Source organism: Scomber scombrus, chromosome 4 (assembly GCF_963691925.1).
Source record: "Scomber scombrus chromosome 4, fScoSco1.1, whole genome shotgun sequence".
In the NCBI taxonomy this organism is placed as follows: domain Eukaryota; kingdom Metazoa; phylum Chordata; class Actinopteri; order Scombriformes; family Scombridae; genus Scomber; species Scomber scombrus.
In genome coordinates, this window is record NC_084973.1 from 16,985,761 (window position 1) to 17,005,851 (window position 20,091).

A 20,091-nucleotide genomic window follows, 5' to 3' on the forward strand; every position below is an offset into this window, starting at 1 on the left:
TTATTTCATTGTCCCCTACACTTGATTTGACTGTTTTTGGTATTGTATCACTATTCAAGTATATTGGATCATACCACAGACTTTATTCAAACAGTCGTTAGATGTTTATGTTGGCTGTTGGATCATCTTTCTGCTGCCGAGTGGTGCATAGCAGGCAGAACAAATAATGTTCTTTGTCTTTCTTATCGTGCTCATGCTGCTTAGTTTCTTTGGCAGTTTAAGGGCTTTGGAGGAAGTTAAATCAAAATATATGTGATTGCTTTTAAGGGGTAGTTGAGTATATAGAAACTTAATAGTGAGTGTTATGTCAGTCACTAACAGTATTTTTGGCAAGAGCTGAAAGCTGTCTGCATGTAGTGAGACACAGAGCCACAGTCCTCAACCTCACTCACAGAAAAAGCACATCCACTGGAGCATACCAGCTACAGATACATGACAGTTAACCAGCACACACAGTGACATTCAGCAGCTAAATCTTGTGCTGTAAAGATGATGGCTGTTCAGTTTCACCCAACAACTGAATTTACAAGTTTACTTTAAAGTTCATGTTCAAACTCTGCTGTAAGAAAAGATATATTTGAAAAACTCTTGAAACTAGCCAGACCCCACTCCAAGTATTTTAACCCGAATGGATTCTTTGGTTTGCTTATTTGTTGATTTTAATTGCAATATGTTTTTTTTCCTGAAACAAAATGTACTTCTTAAGTCAGCAAATCTGCTTGGTCAAAGCCACAATGTCCATAAATTCTTTTCCCCACTTTTTGTCTTTGGTCGTGCATGGAGTATGTTGACATCAGGTCAGACTTTGAATCTGCCTCAATGAATTGTTTGTTTCCATTTCTGGACCCTTAAAGGGATTGGTGTTGGGTAGTGGTTGCACCCCACCCCATCATTTCTGTCTTTTGATTGGTTCCCATCCTGTCTTCCAGAACTATCCGTCCAGAGCACGTGGTGCGATCGGTGTACAAGGCGACGGGGTGCACTGACAACCCCAACCACCATGTGATCTACCTGGAGCATGTGGTCGTACGTATTACAATCACACACCCTCGCCGTGGAGACCTGTCAATCAACCTCACCTCACCCTCAGGGACCAAGTCTCAGCTGCTTGCCAACAGGTAGAGAACAAGTTGTGACCACACTAAAATTAGAATAAATGAATACAACTCAGCTTCTTTGCAGTGTCATTAAACTGCTGTAAGGTACTTATGCCTGTGCATTATTTGTATTATTCTCTAAAAATGTAGATTCACTCTATGCTTGCTTTGTTAACAATAATATATTCTTTTCTTTTCTATTCTTGATGTGCAGGTTGTTTGATCACTCCATGGAGGGTTTTAAGAACTGGGAGTTTATGACCACCCACTGCTGGGGAGAGAAAGCAGCAGGCGACTGGGTCCTAGAGATCTACGACTCACCTTCTCAACTCCGCAGTCAGAAAGTACCTGGTATGAGTGCATTTCTTTAAAGACATTCAAATTTTAAAAACCAGTGCACATATCATTGCATTTTTAAAATTGAACTTGAAACTACAGTGTCAGTGGAAGAGACAGGACAGCGTTGTGACTGGACTCAGTGCACGACCAGCAGGGACACACATGTTGCTCTGGAGGCAGTTAACTTAAATTAATGGGTCTTTGAGCAGTTAACAACATAATAAAGTCTCAAAATGGGGAGTAGCAGTTTCTAAAAAGCTTGCCTATATCACTGCAATACCATGTAACTTGTGCCTAGTTTTCTCCTGGGGATCATTCAAAGTTTTCATGTAATATAATCTACTGATGGCAGCTGAAAATACCTGTTTTATAGTTGAATAGACTCTGAAGCTCCTGCTCTCTTGCATGTCTGCTGTTAAGTATGATCTGATCTGACAGCTCTGCATACAAATATACAACGCTGCTGTTTCCACAGGCAAGCTGAAGGAGTGGTCTCTGGTGCTGTACGGCACCTCTGTGCACCCGTACTCGCCCCTGCGCAGTGATAAGCCTCGCTCCACAGACATGCTGACGCCCACCGACGAGGAGTTCACAGAGGAGTACAACGGTAAGTGATAAATCCAGAGTGCTACACAGACAGGTTAGCCACAGTAGCAGCCATGATGTCCTGGTTTGTGCCATAAGTCTTTGGCAGCTGATATTTTTACTGACCTGTCACACATTAAAGTGCACTGCAGTGTGAGCTTGTAAGGGTGTTATTAAAGGGTGGATGAGGTTTCTGAACTATAAAACCTATTCTTATGGGCTTAACTCCTTTTCAATTTGTGTATCCAGGCCCATGTGACTCTGAATGCAATGAGAATGGCTGCGAAGGTCCTGGACCCCATCATTGCATCAACTGCCTCCACTACTTCCTCAAGTTCAAGAACAACACCAGGTCAGACTGCTTTTATAGCATCAATATTGATGTTCTTCTTGCCTTGTCTTTTCTGATCTTCAATGTATAACATTAAAAAATTACAATATGACCAAAATATGGTCTTTAATTAAATGGACTTCAAGACTTGCATTTGAAACTTTAGGAAATTATTTAGTTTTTTTGAATTTATAATCACAGATAAAAAAGGCTAATTCTTCACTGTCTTTTGCATATTTGAATTCGACTGAGCATATTGTCCGGATAACCTCACCTGTTAATTACGTCATGCCACCTTGTGTCGTTCCCCTTCCCCTTTTTATAGGGGGGATTGTTACAATAAAAAGAGAGATTCAGAGCCAAACAACTTTAACGTAAATTGCTAACATAAGAGATAAGAAATACAAAGATGAGTCATAGAAAAAAGTGTGTGAGTGAATTAATAAACTTTTTGCATTTATTTTATAAATTCTGCATGGAGATCTGGAGTGGTCACAGAGAGAAAAAAACATTTTATATTGAGGCCACGTTTTACTGCATTGAGTGTTCGAAATATTACTGCTCATGTAGGAGATAGCAATCAGTGTTGTTGAATGAGTTGTGTGTGTCTTTATCTATCTATCTATCTATCTATCTATCTATCTATCTATCTATCTATCTATCTATCTATCTATCTATCTATCTATCTATCTATCTATCTATCTATCTATCTATCTATCTATCTATCTATCTATCTATCTATCTATCTATCTATCTATCTATCTATCTATACACACTCTGGGGCTCTGTAATTTTCTACTTAGTGTAGCATATTTTTTAGGGGGTATAATTTAAGTGTAAGGGAATATGTTTTAAATTCCTTTCAGTCTCTCACTTCAGGGAACAGTCTAAAGGTGCTCAACATATATATGAAGATGCAAAAGTAGGTTGTTTTAGGACCAATTAGCTTCTTAATTTAAAAATTGCATCTGAGCTACAAAGCTACAGATAAAAGATGCGATTGATATGTGATTTCAACAACGTCTCATTGTTTTAGAAGAATTGAAGCTTTGAAGTCCACTGGGATTCCAGAAGCCAAATGAAGCGAGGGATAAATGTGAGCTGAGAGGGTGTCAATTAGAAATAATAATGAATAACTGGATTTAATCATCACAAGGCAATATTTTGATCTTGTTTACACGCATAGAAGAAATATTTGTGGAATACCAACCAGGATTTTAGTGAATTAATTTAATAAGTATACAAGCAGAAATTTGTGACATTTGACTCATGAATTAAAAAAAGAAAAAAAAAGAATTGTGACCAAGTACTTTAACCAAGTGGGCAGACTTGTGTATTTCAAACGAAGCCTTTTAAAATAGATAAAAACTTCATCTTCAGTCATTTAAATCTGGTGATGGATGAATCTTTGCAGATTAGGAACATCCAGTCAAAGTGAAGATTGGGAATCTTTTAGAGGCTTTTTAACTGTAATCTTAAAAATCCATCATCTCAGTAATGAACTTTGTCTCATAATGTTATATTATAAGAAACAATACATGAGTGCTGTCCACTAAGATGGTACAGTATGTTTCCTACAAAAAGAGCCTTGTTGCTGTTCTCAGTTTTTCTTTTTATTGTCACATCATATAATTTCTTGCTTGTTACAATTTTCTGACCCTGATTTATTTAGAGTGAAAGATTTTTTTTAATTTTTAGAAAAATCACATTGTTGATATGCAATTCTACAAATTTGCCACAATTTAAAGTCACAGGTCACCACTCATTGTTTGGTGAGCTTTACATGAATAAGATTGCCGGTGTGTCTCAGTCTGTTTGTGTGAGACTGTGAATTAGTGCATGTGTGTACATTGGTGTGTGCCCTTAGGAGCCCATTAGGATCAAAGTCTGTTGTAATTGCCTTTGTGTCGGCAGGTCTCTGCACTAATAAAAGGCAAACCAATGCAGGTGCATGAGAATGTGCAAGCTTAGGCTCTGCCTTATCATTAGCCCACTTTAGAGGTGCGTTGCCCTTTTCTGCCACCACAGGGAGCAATTGATGAATGAAGATTGAAGGGAGTGGTGGGAGGAAGGACGAAGGGTGGTGGTGGTGTTTAATGTTTAGATAATTACATCCCTACATATGTGTTTGATGGTCTAGACTCACCAAAAGGCATGTGGAGCTTTGTACGCTGTTTGCATTTCTGTGTGTGCAAAGGTGTGTGCATTGCATACAAGGCTGTAGAAACTCAGGTTATAAGACCAATAAGTACATAAATAACTTTAAAACTTTCTAACTCAGAAAATATCTATAAAATGTTCTTATTAATTGATCATTCTTTAATTTGTAATTAATTCACTGTCTGTGTCCCGGAGTTTCTCTACATTATGTTCTATTATTTAGGATTTTTGTACTTAACCAGGAGTAAATTCAGGTGGTACAAATTAATTAATTGCAGTATTTATTGATTCATGTCACCTATTAATTTTGCTTGGCCTCAAAAATGTCAGATTTAGGGACATTGAATTAAAAAGAAAAAAAAGTATCCACCTTCTAAAAACTACACTTTAGGTCTCTGTATTCCCAGTAGCAAATATTTAGAGAATGATCTCTGTGTCCTTCGTGATTGTATAAGATCATAATGTTCACAAGCAACAAAAATACGTCTGTAAAGTTACAAAATTTTAATTCATGCCAGTGTGCTTTATTGGCTTTATTGGAAAGGTAACTGACATTTTGTTGGGCTCACTTTTGTTTTCACCTCCTAACAATAGTGAGTTTGATAAAGTGGCTAAATTCAAGTTTGCTTACATCAATAGTCTGGCTGCTTGTGTTTCTTGCTCTTGTGAAGCAACATTTCTGCACCTAATATGTGTGTATATATATATGTATAATATAATATAATATAATATAATATAAATTGCTTCAACCACAGTTTCATGTCTATATGCCTTTAAGGACTCAGTCACAGACATCTGCTGGCATTGACATTGTGGTCAGGAAAAGGCTGTTTAAAATATTTCTCAGTGTCCTTGATGTAGGCATTACATTATAGTCATTTTGTAATTTTTATTGTTTAAATAATAACTTCAGCATAGCAGAGAAATGGTGCTGAAGCTGGAGGACGAACACATGGCAGTGTGTACGTGCACACATGGATTATGTGTTTCACACGTGCCATATGTGTTTCTTGGCAGAAAACTCCATAGTGTGTGAAGAAGGCTTAAGGAGTGTGTACACGAGTGTGTGTGTTTTGTGCTCTTGAGGATTTCAGAGATCTTTTTCACCTTAGGAAGAGAGCCTCCGGGTGAAATGAGGGGGTGACGGAGGGCTGTGAAGTTATCCAACAGATGTTACACCTGTTCACCATATAGCACCCGCACGCACACAGTCACTCCCTCTACTTCTGTGTCTGTTTGTCCCAACTCACTATGTGCCACCGGTACATGAAGTTTAAACAGTGGGAAATTGAATGAAAAAGTGTTTCTGCTTTAGTCCTATAGAATTATTTTTTACATGAGTTTATATTTATGATTACACACAAAAACCGAGTTTGATGTGCTTAACAGTCAAAAGAGCCATGTTTTTACATTTTTAGCCTGTTAACATTATATCGAACTGTGTGATGAAGGCCCTTAATCATGGAGCAATGATGTTGATTTGGCTATTTAATATCATGTTGTTCAAGTAGACTGGCATCAAAGTAAACTACAATAAGAGTATGTCTATGAGGGGAACAAATCATCTCTTGTCTTAATGATTTGCTTTTGCTTTCTGTGATGCTTTTGTCTCCTATCACCCCCGCATCTCCCATTCCCTGTTTAGGATGTGTGTGTCCGAGTGCCCTAGTGGCTTTTTCCGTGATGACAGGAAACGTTGCAAGAAGTGCTCCTCGTTGTGTGAGACCTGCGTCGGTAGCCGTAGCGACCAGTGCACCACATGCAGGGCTGGCTTCCACCTCAGCGAGGGCTCCAACACATGTGTCGCCACCTGCGTCGACAGCTTCTACCTCGACCAAGGTACATTTCCCTGCTGGCCAATCTGCCTCTACAAAGTACAAACTCATAACAGTCAACAACGTCTTTCTAAAATCTTGGGGTTTTTCCTTTTCATTTCATTTCTTGGTCTTAACCCATAAGCATTTTAGATTCATGAACAAACATTTAAACTAAACTGAACTGGGCAGTTCTGGGGATGCAGCAACAACATGCCACCAGCAGCACAAAGTCTATCAGTGGCTCAGCCGTGATTGATATGTGCTCACTCAGGCTCATTTATTTGTTTTGGCAAGTCAACTGTTACTTTGCTGCGTATTTATCAAATGCTTAAGGTGTGATGTCCCCAAGATTAGAAAATGATGAAATCTATTGTTTCCCTCTTATGGGGAAGGTATTCCATAAATAAAACATCATCCATATTGCAAACAAACTGACATTTTTTGGAAATTCTGTCTAATAACTGCATCACAAAAAATATTAGATGATCATAACTGTATTCATTCTCGGAATGATGCTGTTGTATCCCTGATTTAACGTCTTGCCACTCGTCTATTTTAATTAACTTGAAGAACCAAAAAGAACTGAACCGTCTGTGTTTCTTAGCTGATTGTTTTTTTTAACCATCAGACTAAAATGGGAAAATCATGAAATAAAACAGATTTGCTGAAGGATTCTTTGAGTTATGTTTAGGAGAAGTCAACTTGGGTTTATAATAAACAGCGGCGTTAACATACAGTATTTACTGTCTGTATATACTTACTCGTTTGCCTCAAAGATGTGTGCCAGCCTGGATGAAAGTAAAGCAGGAATGAGAGACTGAAACTATGTATATCTTATAATTATGTCTATATATAGGAGCACAGCCAAGATAGTGTAAGTCTTGGCAGCTCTGAGAGTCTTTGGCAGCAGATCTGATGTGATCTGATCCAAATTCAATCGTAACATTTCAGCAGGCCAAGATGTAGTGGATATTTTTTTCCTTTGAGATGTTGGCACTGCGGCATATTGTGTTGTGGTAAATGAGCTATCTAGAGTTTATTTTCTCTTTGTTAGACATGACAGCAAGCCAAGGTGAATTCAACTGATGGACTTAACTTTATGGCAGAGTTTCTGCCAATCACACAGATTCATAAAAGACTATGTGACTAGGGTTGCAACTAATGATTATTTCCATTATTGATTGTTCTTGTTTATTTTTTATTAACTGTTTAATTGTTTAGTCTATAACATTTCAGAAAATAGTATAAAAAGGCCCATTACATTTCACCCGAGCCCAATAAGACATCTTCATATTGCTTATTTTCTCTGACCAATAGTTTAAAATCCAGATATATTTAACATAAAAAAAATGTTGATTCGTTTGCTCCTGTTTGACTAATTGGTTAATCAATTAATCATTTCAGCACAAATGTTGATTTGCAATTGCAATTGAAATGAGAAGATAAAATTGCAGGAAAAACTTAAAGTGCATTTTCCTCCCATGGAAATCTGCTTGTGACCTGTCCATATCCTGCATCCACTCTTTAATGTTTTTCAGATTCCTGAAAATCTAACCACGCTTACTCCCAGTCTCCTCCTCTCTGCTCTGACCATATGACTTTCCAAAGAAAACCATAAAGGTTGTGTCATACATAAGCAATGTTTTTTTTATTCTGAAGCAATTTTGATGAATAGTTGTAGTCTAATCTTTGGTTCCCCAAGAACAATAAAACATTTTATTCACATATCTTTACGGCAATCCATGTCGCTGCTGAAGGCACAAGTGTCCATGTGCATTGTGTCAAAGCGTGGCATTGCGTTTAGTCTGCCTTTTGAAATATTCATCTACATTCCTATCCTCCCTCACCAACACTACAATCTTCTCTTTCATTCCTGCCGCTTTAGCCTTCTGACATTTCTGTTCTTCCCTCCCTCTTATCTCTCTCTCCCTTACCATCTCTTCCTCCCTTTGTCCTCCTGTCTTCCTCCTTTTGTCCTCCCGTTTTGTTTATCAGCCCCTTCTTTTACTTACTCTATACTCTCCTTCTCACTGGTCGTCCTCATTCTACCCTATTCTCCTCCTTTTTTTCCACCACTGTCTTCCACCTCTGCTCCCTTTCTTCATTTCAAATGCAACCAGACTTCTGTTTCCTATTAGCCACTGTGTATGACTGTATGGCTTGCCCTGTGTTTTTCAGATTCCAACATTTGCAGGAGATGTCCAGAGAACTGTAAGAAGTGCACCACCTCCAATATCTGCACAGAATGTAAACCTGGAATGAGGTAAACTGGTAGTTGTGCTCACCAATGTTTAACAAGAGCTGCTAATTAGTTTCAGAGCATCATTGTTTTCAGTGTCATCGCCACAGTCTTTCTCTGTCTGTTGCTAACTTGTGATTATGAACTTTATAACTTTCAGTGTTTTCAATTTTTACCACAGCAACAGTGTAATTAGAATAAATAGCAGAATGACATCATTCTGCATTTTCTCTTAATGGCCACAGACAGTGTGAAGGATTTGCCTGAGAACTATTTTGCATGGAAGTTGCATTGAAGCCCTTTTTCAAGCATTTAAATGCTAAAGGCATCACTTTACACAATTAAATGTCGTTGTGTATGTACAAACGAGTGCAACACTATGAATGCCTTTTAGGGAAGGCTGTCAAAGTTGAAAGTGTGCTCATCTCACCCCTCTGTAACACGTACCAACATTTGTTTCGTGCATACCCTGTCTTAATGTTTCCCATGTTCCTCTAAATTTATGCTTCTACCATTACATCAAATGGGAATTTCAAGATGTATTTCGCATCATTTCAACCTGAGATCATTTGTGTCTTGGAAGCCTTGACATCTTAGCTAAAATTTCAAAATTAAAGTCAGTAGATCTGACCTTTGCTAATCTTCACAACATGGCTTTGTAATCATAAATCCAGCAGGTTGAGTTTGGTTCAGTTATAACTTATCTAAATGTATAATTCAATTTGCCAACAAAAGCACCTGAGTTACTTACACTTATTTTACAATTTACAGTACATGTTTTCATTTGGCAGACACTTGTATCCAAAGCGACTTACAAGCGAGGCGAGACATTCAAGCGTTAGAAGACAGTGACTCAAACAAGCCATGTTACAAATTCTCAAGTAGCTGACCAGGTACAGGTGCAATGAAAATGCTGACAGAAGGTTATTGTTTTTTAATTATAGTAAGCAACAACTATTTTAATAATGTGCTCATGTGCTTGAAAGAGACAAACATTTAATTTACTCCTGCCATCAGACCTGCCAATATTATCTACCAGTGCAGTCAGTCCTCTGTCATACTAGTACAGAAATAGCTCAGGTTTTTTCTTTTTGCATCAGTAAGGCTTGAATGTCAGTGTTTTGGTTTTAGGGTTCACCCACTGTCACGCTGCAGGAATACAGTATTGCTATTTTAGAGAAGCACATTGTGTTGCACTGTGGTTTTTGGTTTGCAGCGTGATCCAGTGAACCAGGGCTTCCCAACTGTTTTCCACTGGGGACTCTTTGAGTAAACTGAGTTCACCCTGTGACCTAGGCTTATTAAAACCCACATATACTCGTGTCATGCGGAGACCCACAAGAAGTGGAGCTGTTGCCCATATTGGGTTGTGATCCTTACTTTAAAGAATCTTTAATCAAACTGTTTTGTTAACCATGCAAACATGTTCCAGTTCATTTTCTGGCCATTCCGCAGTAGCCTCTTCAGACTACCCCAACTACACTTGACCTGACATAGTATTGGGTGTTTCAAAGCGCTGGAATTCCCAATAGGTCACAAAGGAAACACTTGTGAAGCTTTTAAAACATATTGTGGTTTTGAACCCAACTTTAAGTGTTCAGTGTAGTCAGAGGTGGAGGTGGGGACACTTGTAAGCCATAATTTCCTCTAAACACCAGCGAGACCAGAGTAAGACACACACACAGACACACACACACACACACACACACACACACACACACACACACACACACACACACACACACACACACACACACACACACACACACACACACACACACACACACACACACTCTCTCGGTCTCTCTCTCTCTGTCTCTCTCTCTCTCTCTCTCTCTCTCTCTCTCTCTCTCTCTCTCTCTCTCTCTCTCTTTCTCTCTCTCTCTCTCATTCAGTTCACTGTTCATGGTTGGTTAGGAGCTGAGGAGGAAGAGAGGACCAGGCGAGATCGTTTCTGGGAAACGTTAGCTAACACAGACCAGCTGTTTTTCAGCTCAGCCCAGCAAGCTCACCAACCTGTCCTCACTGCGACTTCACAGAACTGACTTTATAACCTCCAAACCTACTTCCTGACTGACCTCTACCCCTTACTTCTCACTTCCTACATCAGTTGTATATATTGGTCAAAACTGCAAATTCACTTTGATTGTCTTTTATATTAAACTGGAAAACGGTCGCATTCCTGTGAATGTAATTGTTAAAATGACCTAAAGGCCAGTTGCTGTTGTTACACCCACACAGGAAACCAAATCGCCAGTGTTGACGTTAATGTTTTTTTCTTCCTCTTCCCACATCTTTGCCCAGAAAAAAGCCCAACTTTTCTTTAACTCACCTGTGTTGCTCCCTGTATGTGTTTTTTGTTGCTAATTTAATGAAATCATAACAGCTTTTTGCTTAAATATGTTTTCTGATATTTACACCAAAGTCATCAATGTGTATTTGTTTCTGTTTTCTTTCCAGTCTTCAAGGAAACAAGTGTCAGATGACCTGTGACCCAGGGACTTATTACAACGGCCACAGAAGGACTTGTGAGCCCTGCCATCGGGCCTGTGCCACCTGCGCAGGTAGGAAGTCATAAGACATTTAACAATGAAATTACACTGTAAGAATTATATTTGCTGTGCAGGTCAGTGTAGACTCTCTCTGTCCGATTTGCAATTCTTCACAACATCCCTGGTGTGTTTTTTAGGTACAGGTATAGAGGCATGCACTAAGTGTGCGGACGGCTACTTACTGGAGGACTGGCGGTGCGTGTTAACATGCAGCACTGGCTACTACCTGTCAGAGCAGACCTCAGACAACGGGCAGGTGCAGAGGTCCTGTAAGAAGTGAGTCAGTACACCTGCCAACACTTGTACACCACAGAGTACTCATGAAGAAGTTTCACATCTCTAGTCTATAGTGATATACACAAGAACATCTGGAGCTTTAGCAGGTAAAGTGCATTTCTTTATACTCTACCCCAGTTAAGCCTTTTCTAGCATAACTTGGTCTTTTCACAGCGCACAATCTTTCCCGGTTTTCAGATTTCTCAATTAATATTCTGAGAAAGTGGCCAGGAAACGATTCAGATACTGACATCTCCTCAGGAAACAGAAAATGTGTTGATGCATTTAAAATTGTTACTCAGCAGGAGTTATGACATTTTGTTTTTTTGAATTTTTGTAAGAGGAAGTGTCCTTGCAGTAGAGGACTTTGCTGACATTTGGAGTTTAGAGTAAAAGCAACTGGTTCCCCTCACTGTTTCAACTTCTAGATTTCGATGAAATTGCACAATTTGTTACAAGCAGTTGAGGACAGCCTCTTGGTGCTGTCAGTGTTCCCTAAGAGTTTTTTCTTTACTATTTACAAATGGTAACCTGGATGAGTAGAGAAGTGAGGGAAGGAAGAAGGAAACACACTCATATTCCTGTGTTTGATGACCCCTTTCCCTCCCATCACACCTACAGTCGAACTCCTTCACTGACTCAGACATCTGTGGTTCTTTTTCTTATCGGTGCTCATAGCAGACATGCTTCCCTGCTATTTTTTCTCTCCCACCTTGAATTATTTATTACTCACTTGACCCTTTACCTTACGTGATTCTTTCATTTTCTGTCAGCTCCCTTCAGGTCTCCGAAACTGATATCAGATCATGTTTTTCCCCATGCAAGCAGGATCACAAATGTGCTAACTGTTTTCATGTTGCCTAAATCTGAACTTCTGCTCCTTAAAGATTATCTTCTTATACAGCTTCAGTTACAGTTATACAATTTTCTTATACAGTTATTGTTGTGATAATAACCTCATGAACTTCATTTGTTGCTTACCAACACACACTGAAATGGCCTAAACAATAAACTGCACTTGTAGAAATAACAGCATAAATGAATTACAGCAGATATTTTTCAGTTTTGTGTATGGCTGATCATATAGGCTTGTTTAGATGGCATCTTTTCATTTTAATTTTTCACATTTTGCGCTGCAAACATTGGTGGACACATTCATTTGTCCCTAGTTATGTTTATACATGGTTTATGATGCACACAAGGAGCAAGCCTGAATGATATTCTTATAATCTAGTTCATTCATGCTAAAATAATATGCAATACTGAAGCATACAATCCCTGTTATTCAGTGGTGTAAGTGCATATTGGAGATCAGTAAAGTGGAAACATAAAAGCTCCACAGTGACAAGATTTGAACTAAAACTACTACAGAATAATAAAGCCCAACCAGTCAAAGATAACTTAACACTGCTTAGATGAGTATCTAATTCTGCATATAACCATCGACAGGTGTGACCATAGCTGCTACGAGTGCTTGGGGCCAGGTGAAAGAAACTGCAGCAGCTGTGCCAGTGGTTACAATCTGGAGGCCGGAGCCTGCGTGGTCAGCACTATCTGCAAAGATGGTGAGTTGTCAGCTTTCTTATCTACAATATTGTCCTAATGTGTTTATTTTATATTTGTTGAGTAGAGACTGCATACAGGCAAATAAAGGGATTTAGACAAGCTAAAAAAAAGTGAACTGGACAACAACCCAGCAGAAAACAAACTGCATGATGAACTGGATTCACAACAGTATGCTCACAAAAAATGATATGCAAATGCACAAGTGTGGTCTATCTTATCTGAGCTGATAAAAGGGCCCATCACAGGTGCAGGTTTACGTCTCATCTCTCTCTGAGGGTCTGATACTTTTTTGCATTTCCAATTAGATTAAACAGGGTTATATCCTACAGGATATAAAAAAATGCAAGGGTTATTGAGTAAAAGATAGATAAAGGATAAGGATTCACCTGCAGTTGCGTAGCATGAGGCCCTAAGTAGCTCTGTGTATTTTGGCTCTGAACATACACTGTACATTGTAGCAAGGAGCCAGCTGCTGGTGGCTAGCGTCTAGGCTAGCAGTTCCTAATATTTTTTTTAAAAAGTATGTTGTGGTGGCCTCTTAGCAACTGCTTTCATTTTACAATTATCACCACAGTACCGCAACGAACCATGTAGGTTCTGCCTGCCTTCAGGGGGTAAATGTTATCTAATAAGGAAGCAGCAATTGAGCGGAAAATCACCCAATCTGGCTACATTTCTTGGGCATAAAATTTTCCACCCCAGATCCAGTTATTTTCGGCATGTGGTGTCAACCAATCAGGGGCCAACAGGAACATAAAATACACATCTACCACCGTTAGGCAGAGAAAAGTACGCCCTTTGGCACACAGACAGACTGTAGGCAGCACTTTTTCATTACTCATTACACGTTTCTGTAATTATGTGTGATTCATGTTAACTGGAATTTATACACACACGGAACACAACAATAACAAAAATGATTTTTCATTAAGACGTGTTTCACATTTGGAATTGCAGGAGGCATCTTTGAAGGACCCCACAACAAGTTCACCTGTGGCCTTGCTTTTTGTTTTTTTAGCTTTGTACTAACTTCTTGAATCAAACTGCTCACTGTAGTAGCTTCAGAGCAGACGCTTGGTCATAGCTTTTCCCTTTGTGTTCTTTATCTAAAGGCCTCATTCATACAGTGCATATTACTAACATTGAATCTCTTTGGGGTTACACACTCGCTCACACATTCTTTTCGTGGTATTTTAACATAAACTCACTTTTTTCTGGTGGTAATCTGTAACACTGCATATAGACAGAAAGGTTTGTCAACCCATCTACTTATTCTTCATCCCTTTCCTTATTTTTCAATATCTGCTTTTCTACAAAAAATGCTATGATTTCTCTTGTTTCTTTACACGCCCTCTCCTTTTTCTGTTTGCTCTAGTCTTTGGAGCTTTAAGCATAAATATTCCTGTCGCTCTTTAATCGGCCAAGGTGACAATCAGATTATGACGCTTCGATTGCAGCTTGTGATGGTCTGCAATGACTTTCATGTTAAAATTAACCTACGGCCAAAAAGTCTCCCAGCTGAGATAAAGGTCCGAGGTCTTACTGTGTGACCTTTCTGTTGATGAATACTTTGCTTAAAGTGCACACTCAGTCTGTTTCAAAGGTAACTGATTTCATGTTGATGAATTTTTGACTGGAAGCTCTCCAAGGTTATTGGTACATTTTTAATTGCTGTTGATGAAAAAAGAATAACAAACAGTTAACATGGCAGACTGGTTGTCCACTTTAAATTTTCAATGTTACAAAATGACATGACAAGTTGTGAATTTTCTAAATCTTCAATTTTCTAATTGTGTGATGTTTTGTTTTCTCTCTCTCTCTCTCTCTCTTTCTCTTTCTCTCTCTCTCTCTCTCTCTTTTTTCCCCTCCCAAATCTGTTTCCCCCTTTCTCCTGACATGGATCCAATCACTCCACTGGACTACAATCATTTCCCACCTCGATGAACTTCACCTGTGATTGGATTAAAAAAAAAACTCTTCCTGTCACCTGAACCCTCCTGACCAATCACATGCCATTCAACTTCTTCAAATGGTTCCTCTGTGTGTGTTTGTGTTTGTATGTATGTGTGTGTGTACACTCCCCCCCCCCCCCCACCTTCCAAACTTCTTCTGTACCTCTTCTTCCTGGTCTGTGGAAAGCAAATGAAGAATCTTGGGCGGAAGGCAGTTTCTGCGTGCTTGTTAAAAAGAACAATCTTTGCCAGAGGAAAGTGCTGCAGCAACTGTGCTGCAGAACATGCTCGCAAAAGGGGTGACGGGACGTACTCACTGAGCATAAAGGGAGTGCGGGGTAGGGGGGACACGTGGGGGCACATGGGGCACCCCCCCCTTCTCAACCTCCCACCCCCCCACCCACTCATTCACAGTCACATAATTTATAAGAGAATCTGTGCCTCTTAAAGGGACTGCATCGGAGGTGCGATGACAGGACTACAACAAACCTACCTTTTTTTCTGTACTGGGACACACACACGTGGTCAGGGTGTAAAATGACTGGGACTTACTTCAAGAACAAACAAGCAAATGAAAACAAAAGTGAAAACAAACATGAATAAAAGTGTCGGTATTTTGTGACCAAAGCATCGATGCCAAAATAATTGAACCTTCTTTTTTTGTTGCCAGTGTAGGGTGCATAGCTAAGACAGGAGCCGCTCAGCCTGTGAATCTCTGAATACGTCTGTGTGCATTTTTATTTTGGCTCCTCTTCCTCCTCCTCCTCTTTCCAATGTTAACGATGAACAGATGGAAACTGAACATACACTAGGAAAGGCCCTGGTTTTCTGCCTGTAAATATACGTCAAAGGAAAAAAAAAAAGAAGCTCACTCAGTAATGTGAAAATAATGTCTGTCTGGGCTGGCTTTGGCTTTGGAGGGGAGGGTAGACAAATTCACACACACACACACACACACACACACACACACACACACACACACACACACACACACACACACACACACACACACACACACACACACAGAGTACAGAGTACAGAGTACAGAGTACAGAGTACAGAGTACAGATACATATATATGTATACTACATACAATAAAAAAAAAAAAAAACATGAGTTTACACACATAGAGCTGCCTCCACTTGAAGTTACAGATGCTAAAGTGTCACAGTTTCCCAAGACTGATGCACGTTACTGACCAAAATCACCTCATTTCATTTATTTAAAAACAAAACAAAACATGAACCCGCCCTCCGAATAGTGTGTGTGTTTGTCTTTATTGGTGTGTGTAGGAGAACGCCATTAATTCTTGATGTAAGCCCAGACGGCATTGATTCATTCCAGAGGTACAAGACGAGTCGATAGTCATTCCTTCCGGAGCTTTCTACAGGAAAGGAAATGCAGCAGCGAGTTGTAATGAATTTGTGGTACTAGGGATGCACCGATGCCCATTTTTCACTCATGATGCAGATTCTGGCGACTAAAATATGGCCCAAAACTGACTATTGATTCCATCCATTACTGTGACTGGACGATTTAAAGCTCCGCCATTATTTTGTTGTCACTGGATAATAATAATAAAATAACAATAACTCATATTTTTAGGTTTTTTTTCAGGAATCTGCAGTTCTCCTACATGTGATTTTCCACATATGTAACCCAGATAAAAGGGAATTTTAATATATTATTTCAACTGGTGTCAGCTTTGTATCGGTGCATCCCTACATGTTCTCAAAAAAATATGAATTTTAGAAGTTTCTGCTCTTCATCATTCCACTATAATGTCAATGCACATATCAACTGTAGTGTTGTTCTACACTTTCAACATAGAAGGTCAATGATTGGCACAGGAAACATTCTGTCGCTATTATGTTTCATCTGCAGGTAAAGATCTCTGACAGTCAGACAGACAGTGGCAAACTGCCATGGTGCAAATCGGAGCTGTGACTTTTTAACTTTGAGTAAGTTCACAAAAGTTCTAAATTTATACATAGAAACACATTTGGGTGCAGAACTTCATGTTCAATCAACCCAAGAGAAATTGGGAAAACAAACACAATGAAGCAATCAATTTTTATTTCTCTATTTACATTTTAATTGTTAGAACTGAAAGTGGACTTGTTGATGGCATCGCTGTGGAAGCAAGAGTGTGTCAGAAATGTTAAATCATATCGAGCCAAAACTATACTCGCGTTCAGGCCGACAGACGTCAGATGTCTGGCTTATTCTTTCTGTCTGTCTCCGAACCTTACCTGGTGGAACTCAAAGCTTATTCTGGTGGTGCTGTTTTCTAATAAAGAACAGCAAAAAAATAATGTTTAAGATTCTTCTATTCTATTTGTGTGGGTTTTCACACCCACAGCTTGAGCATTTACAGTATTAGATGAATTGTTGTATTGTCACCTGGTTATGGTTCTTGATGATTTGTAATAAAGATTGATGAATCCCCTGTTTTGGTTAACAAAAACTTATTCTTGGTCATTGTTTAAGATGACTTGAATTGACTTTAGATTGTGTGCTAGTAGTCACACACACACATACACACACTCACTCACACACACACACACATACAAACACAAACCCCTCGTATAAAAGCTGTTTTTATTGTGTACCTGTGACATATCTGTGACAATGCATTATTAATGTTACTCAAAGTCCTAGTTTTGAAAATCTTTTTTTTTTTTTTTACTTAAGTGTTCTTATTAAAATGTTTAATCTGTTCATTTTTTTGCTTTTCAGTTTTTATTCATTATGTTGATATTCATCAGTATTATTTTAGACACTGGCATCATTTGCCATCAGTTTCTCTCACTCACTATACTAAAATATTAAGTCCCCTATTTTCACTTTGTATTGAGTTAATTTTTACAAATTCACAAAAGGGAATAACATCATTGAAATTCAGATCATTGCTTTCAGAAACTTTTACCCCAGCGCTCGATCAGATTGATTAAAGTCCCACACGCTCCAAGCAGAGCACTTTAAGGGAGACGTGTGCACTCAATGACAATTAGGGGGAAGTTAAAAACAGGTCAGCAAATGCAAGGATCTGCTGCTTTATCACTGGTGCAAACTGTCATCTTATTAAGTCAATACTGTTTTTACATTTATGAGAGAGATAAGATGAGTCTGAATGTTGCTTTACGTTGTGCTTTTTTCAGTTCAGCATTTTCTTCTTTCACCATACACCAGCAATTAATACTGAAGCAGTAGATAACAACAGACCAATTTAAGTAATGTTGACTTACCATTTGCTTCTCCAAAATCACTTCTGTCATAAGAAATTTCCTGATTGTCAGCAGTTGCATTTTTAACCTTAAATATATTAAATAAAGTAGTATTTCTGGTAGAATTGAACTTTAAGCCAACAGTCTTGATGCACTTGTTGTGCATAAAATATATTATTTATCTCCTACATAATAAAACAAAGCAAATATTTTTAAGTAATTGTTACTGTCCTCCCAGTCATACCCATACAATTACCTTTTTGTTTTGTTTAGTCCGTGTCCATGTTGTAGATCTGGTATATTATTTATAACATTGAGAATATTTATTATTGCAGGAATTTGAGTGACAAATCTTTGTTTTCAAAAACTCACTGCTGCAGCTGTGTGATTCATCCCCTTTCACAATGAATCAAGGAAAGACTTGTGACTACTGGTATAAGCACATCACCACTGGCTATTCACAGGTTATGTAGTTAAGACCATTACACACACATGTTGATACACGTGTGGCAATCTGTGACCATAAGTCATGTTGATTTGTTTGTGCATTAATGACCCAACAGTACGATTCGGACCTGCTTTGTCACTTAAATTAATTTAGCACAATTTGTGCAAAATCCTACAAGTGTCACAAAGTCAAACAACCAAACATATTTTTCTACAGTCCTCGTGAGCAAATTCTTTTAACAATAAAGTAGCGTCTGCATACAGCTCATAACCAACCAAAAAAAAGTTGTTTCTGTTAAGTGCACATCTTGTCATGGCTGAAACTACTTCCAGTGCTGATTCTGGCCAAACTGAACATTGTCTGTCCAGTTTCAAACATCTTCTGGAATTCAAATTATGTGGGAAGCAATGAGAAGTTTTTTGTTCATTCTGCTCTAACTCACGGACTGGCAGCGCTGTGGCTTAGTGGTCAGCAATATGTGTCTTTTTCCAGGTGCTTCCTAACCCAAAAGAAATGCATTTTGGGTAATACTACTACTGATAGATAGAAATATAAAGGACACATTTCCCCACAGGTATTAATAATGTATAACTTTACTCAGGTAGGGAAGAACGGACATATCTCTGTGGTACGAAATGCACAATATTTGACAGACAGTGGGGTTAATACTCTTTTTACCACCTGTAGGGGGTCATGAATATATTTCTCTTTTCCTGCTTTCTGTTACCAAGTGTGTGCAGGTATCAGGAGGTGGAAAGGCCTGGGAATTGGGATTCAGGACCAGGTGTGGTGGATGTCAGTGTGATATCTACCACAGCGCTTGCTCTTTCTCCCGACAGAGTAGACTGTCAGTGTCTTTGCAAGGTCAGCCGAGTCCATAACAGAGGAAAAGTTTTACTCCCCTGAGTGACAGGCTCTCTTTCTTCCCTACTCCATTCTTCTTCCGTCTGGCAGTGGGAGTCCAAAGTGTCTGCTTTTGCTGAGTGGAGTTGTGCGGCTCTCCGTCCCTTGAGATCTTGGCTCCCTGTTTGTTTGTGTGCGTGAGTGAGGGGGAGACAAACAGAAAGACAGGGACACAATTTGTGTGTGTGAGGGAGAGTGACGGCGTTTATTCGGGGGGCTGTTTGAATGGTTTCAGCAGAGCTTCTACTGAATGGGAAGCCACCGCCTGTTGTGTTTATACACAAAGAAGCTCTTTTGTTTTGAGAGGAACAATTGAGCTTTTCACAGAAAGCCAGAGAGCACAGACAAATTCGCCGCTGCCTTGAAGGATACACACACACACACACACACACACACACACACACACACACACACACACACACACACACACACACACACACACACACACACACACACACACACACACACACACAGCTTCATCCTTATGCCTAAACCAGTGTCTGTCACCTTTGTCTAATACAAAGGTGGGATAGGAGACAATGTTTGTGTCTCTTTTGTTATGGCTCTTTCCAAAGTCTCCAAATGTGAAGCTGAAGGTT

The 20,091-nt window shown here is 39.1% G+C and overlaps 1 protein-coding gene across 2 annotated transcripts in view; it reads left to right on the forward strand.

Moving 5' to 3' along the window:
• pcsk5b (proprotein convertase subtilisin/kexin type 5b) overlaps window positions 1–17,635 on the forward strand; it is a 56,562-nt gene extending 38,927 nt beyond the window's left edge. Inside the window, exons 13-22 of one of the 2 annotated variants that reach the window (XM_062417579.1) lie at window positions 930–1,118; window positions 1,312–1,448; window positions 1,912–2,043; window positions 2,271–2,373; window positions 6,158–6,351; window positions 8,508–8,592; window positions 11,029–11,132; window positions 11,258–11,396; window positions 12,846–12,961; window positions 15,102–17,635. In XM_062417579.1, the coding sequence (XP_062273563.1) occupies window positions 930–1,118; window positions 1,312–1,448; window positions 1,912–2,043; window positions 2,271–2,373; window positions 6,158–6,351; window positions 8,508–8,592; window positions 11,029–11,132; window positions 11,258–11,396; window positions 12,846–12,961; window positions 15,102–15,217 (1,315 nt within the window). In that variant the 3' untranslated portion in view covers window positions 15,218–17,635. The remainder of the gene's footprint in view (window positions 1–929; window positions 1,119–1,311; window positions 1,449–1,911; window positions 2,044–2,270; window positions 2,374–6,157; window positions 6,352–8,507; window positions 8,593–11,028; window positions 11,133–11,257; window positions 11,397–12,845; window positions 12,962–15,101) is intronic. The other variant, XM_062417580.1, reaches the window with a different exon arrangement.
• The last annotated feature ends 2,456 nt before the right edge of the window (window positions 17,636–20,091 follow it).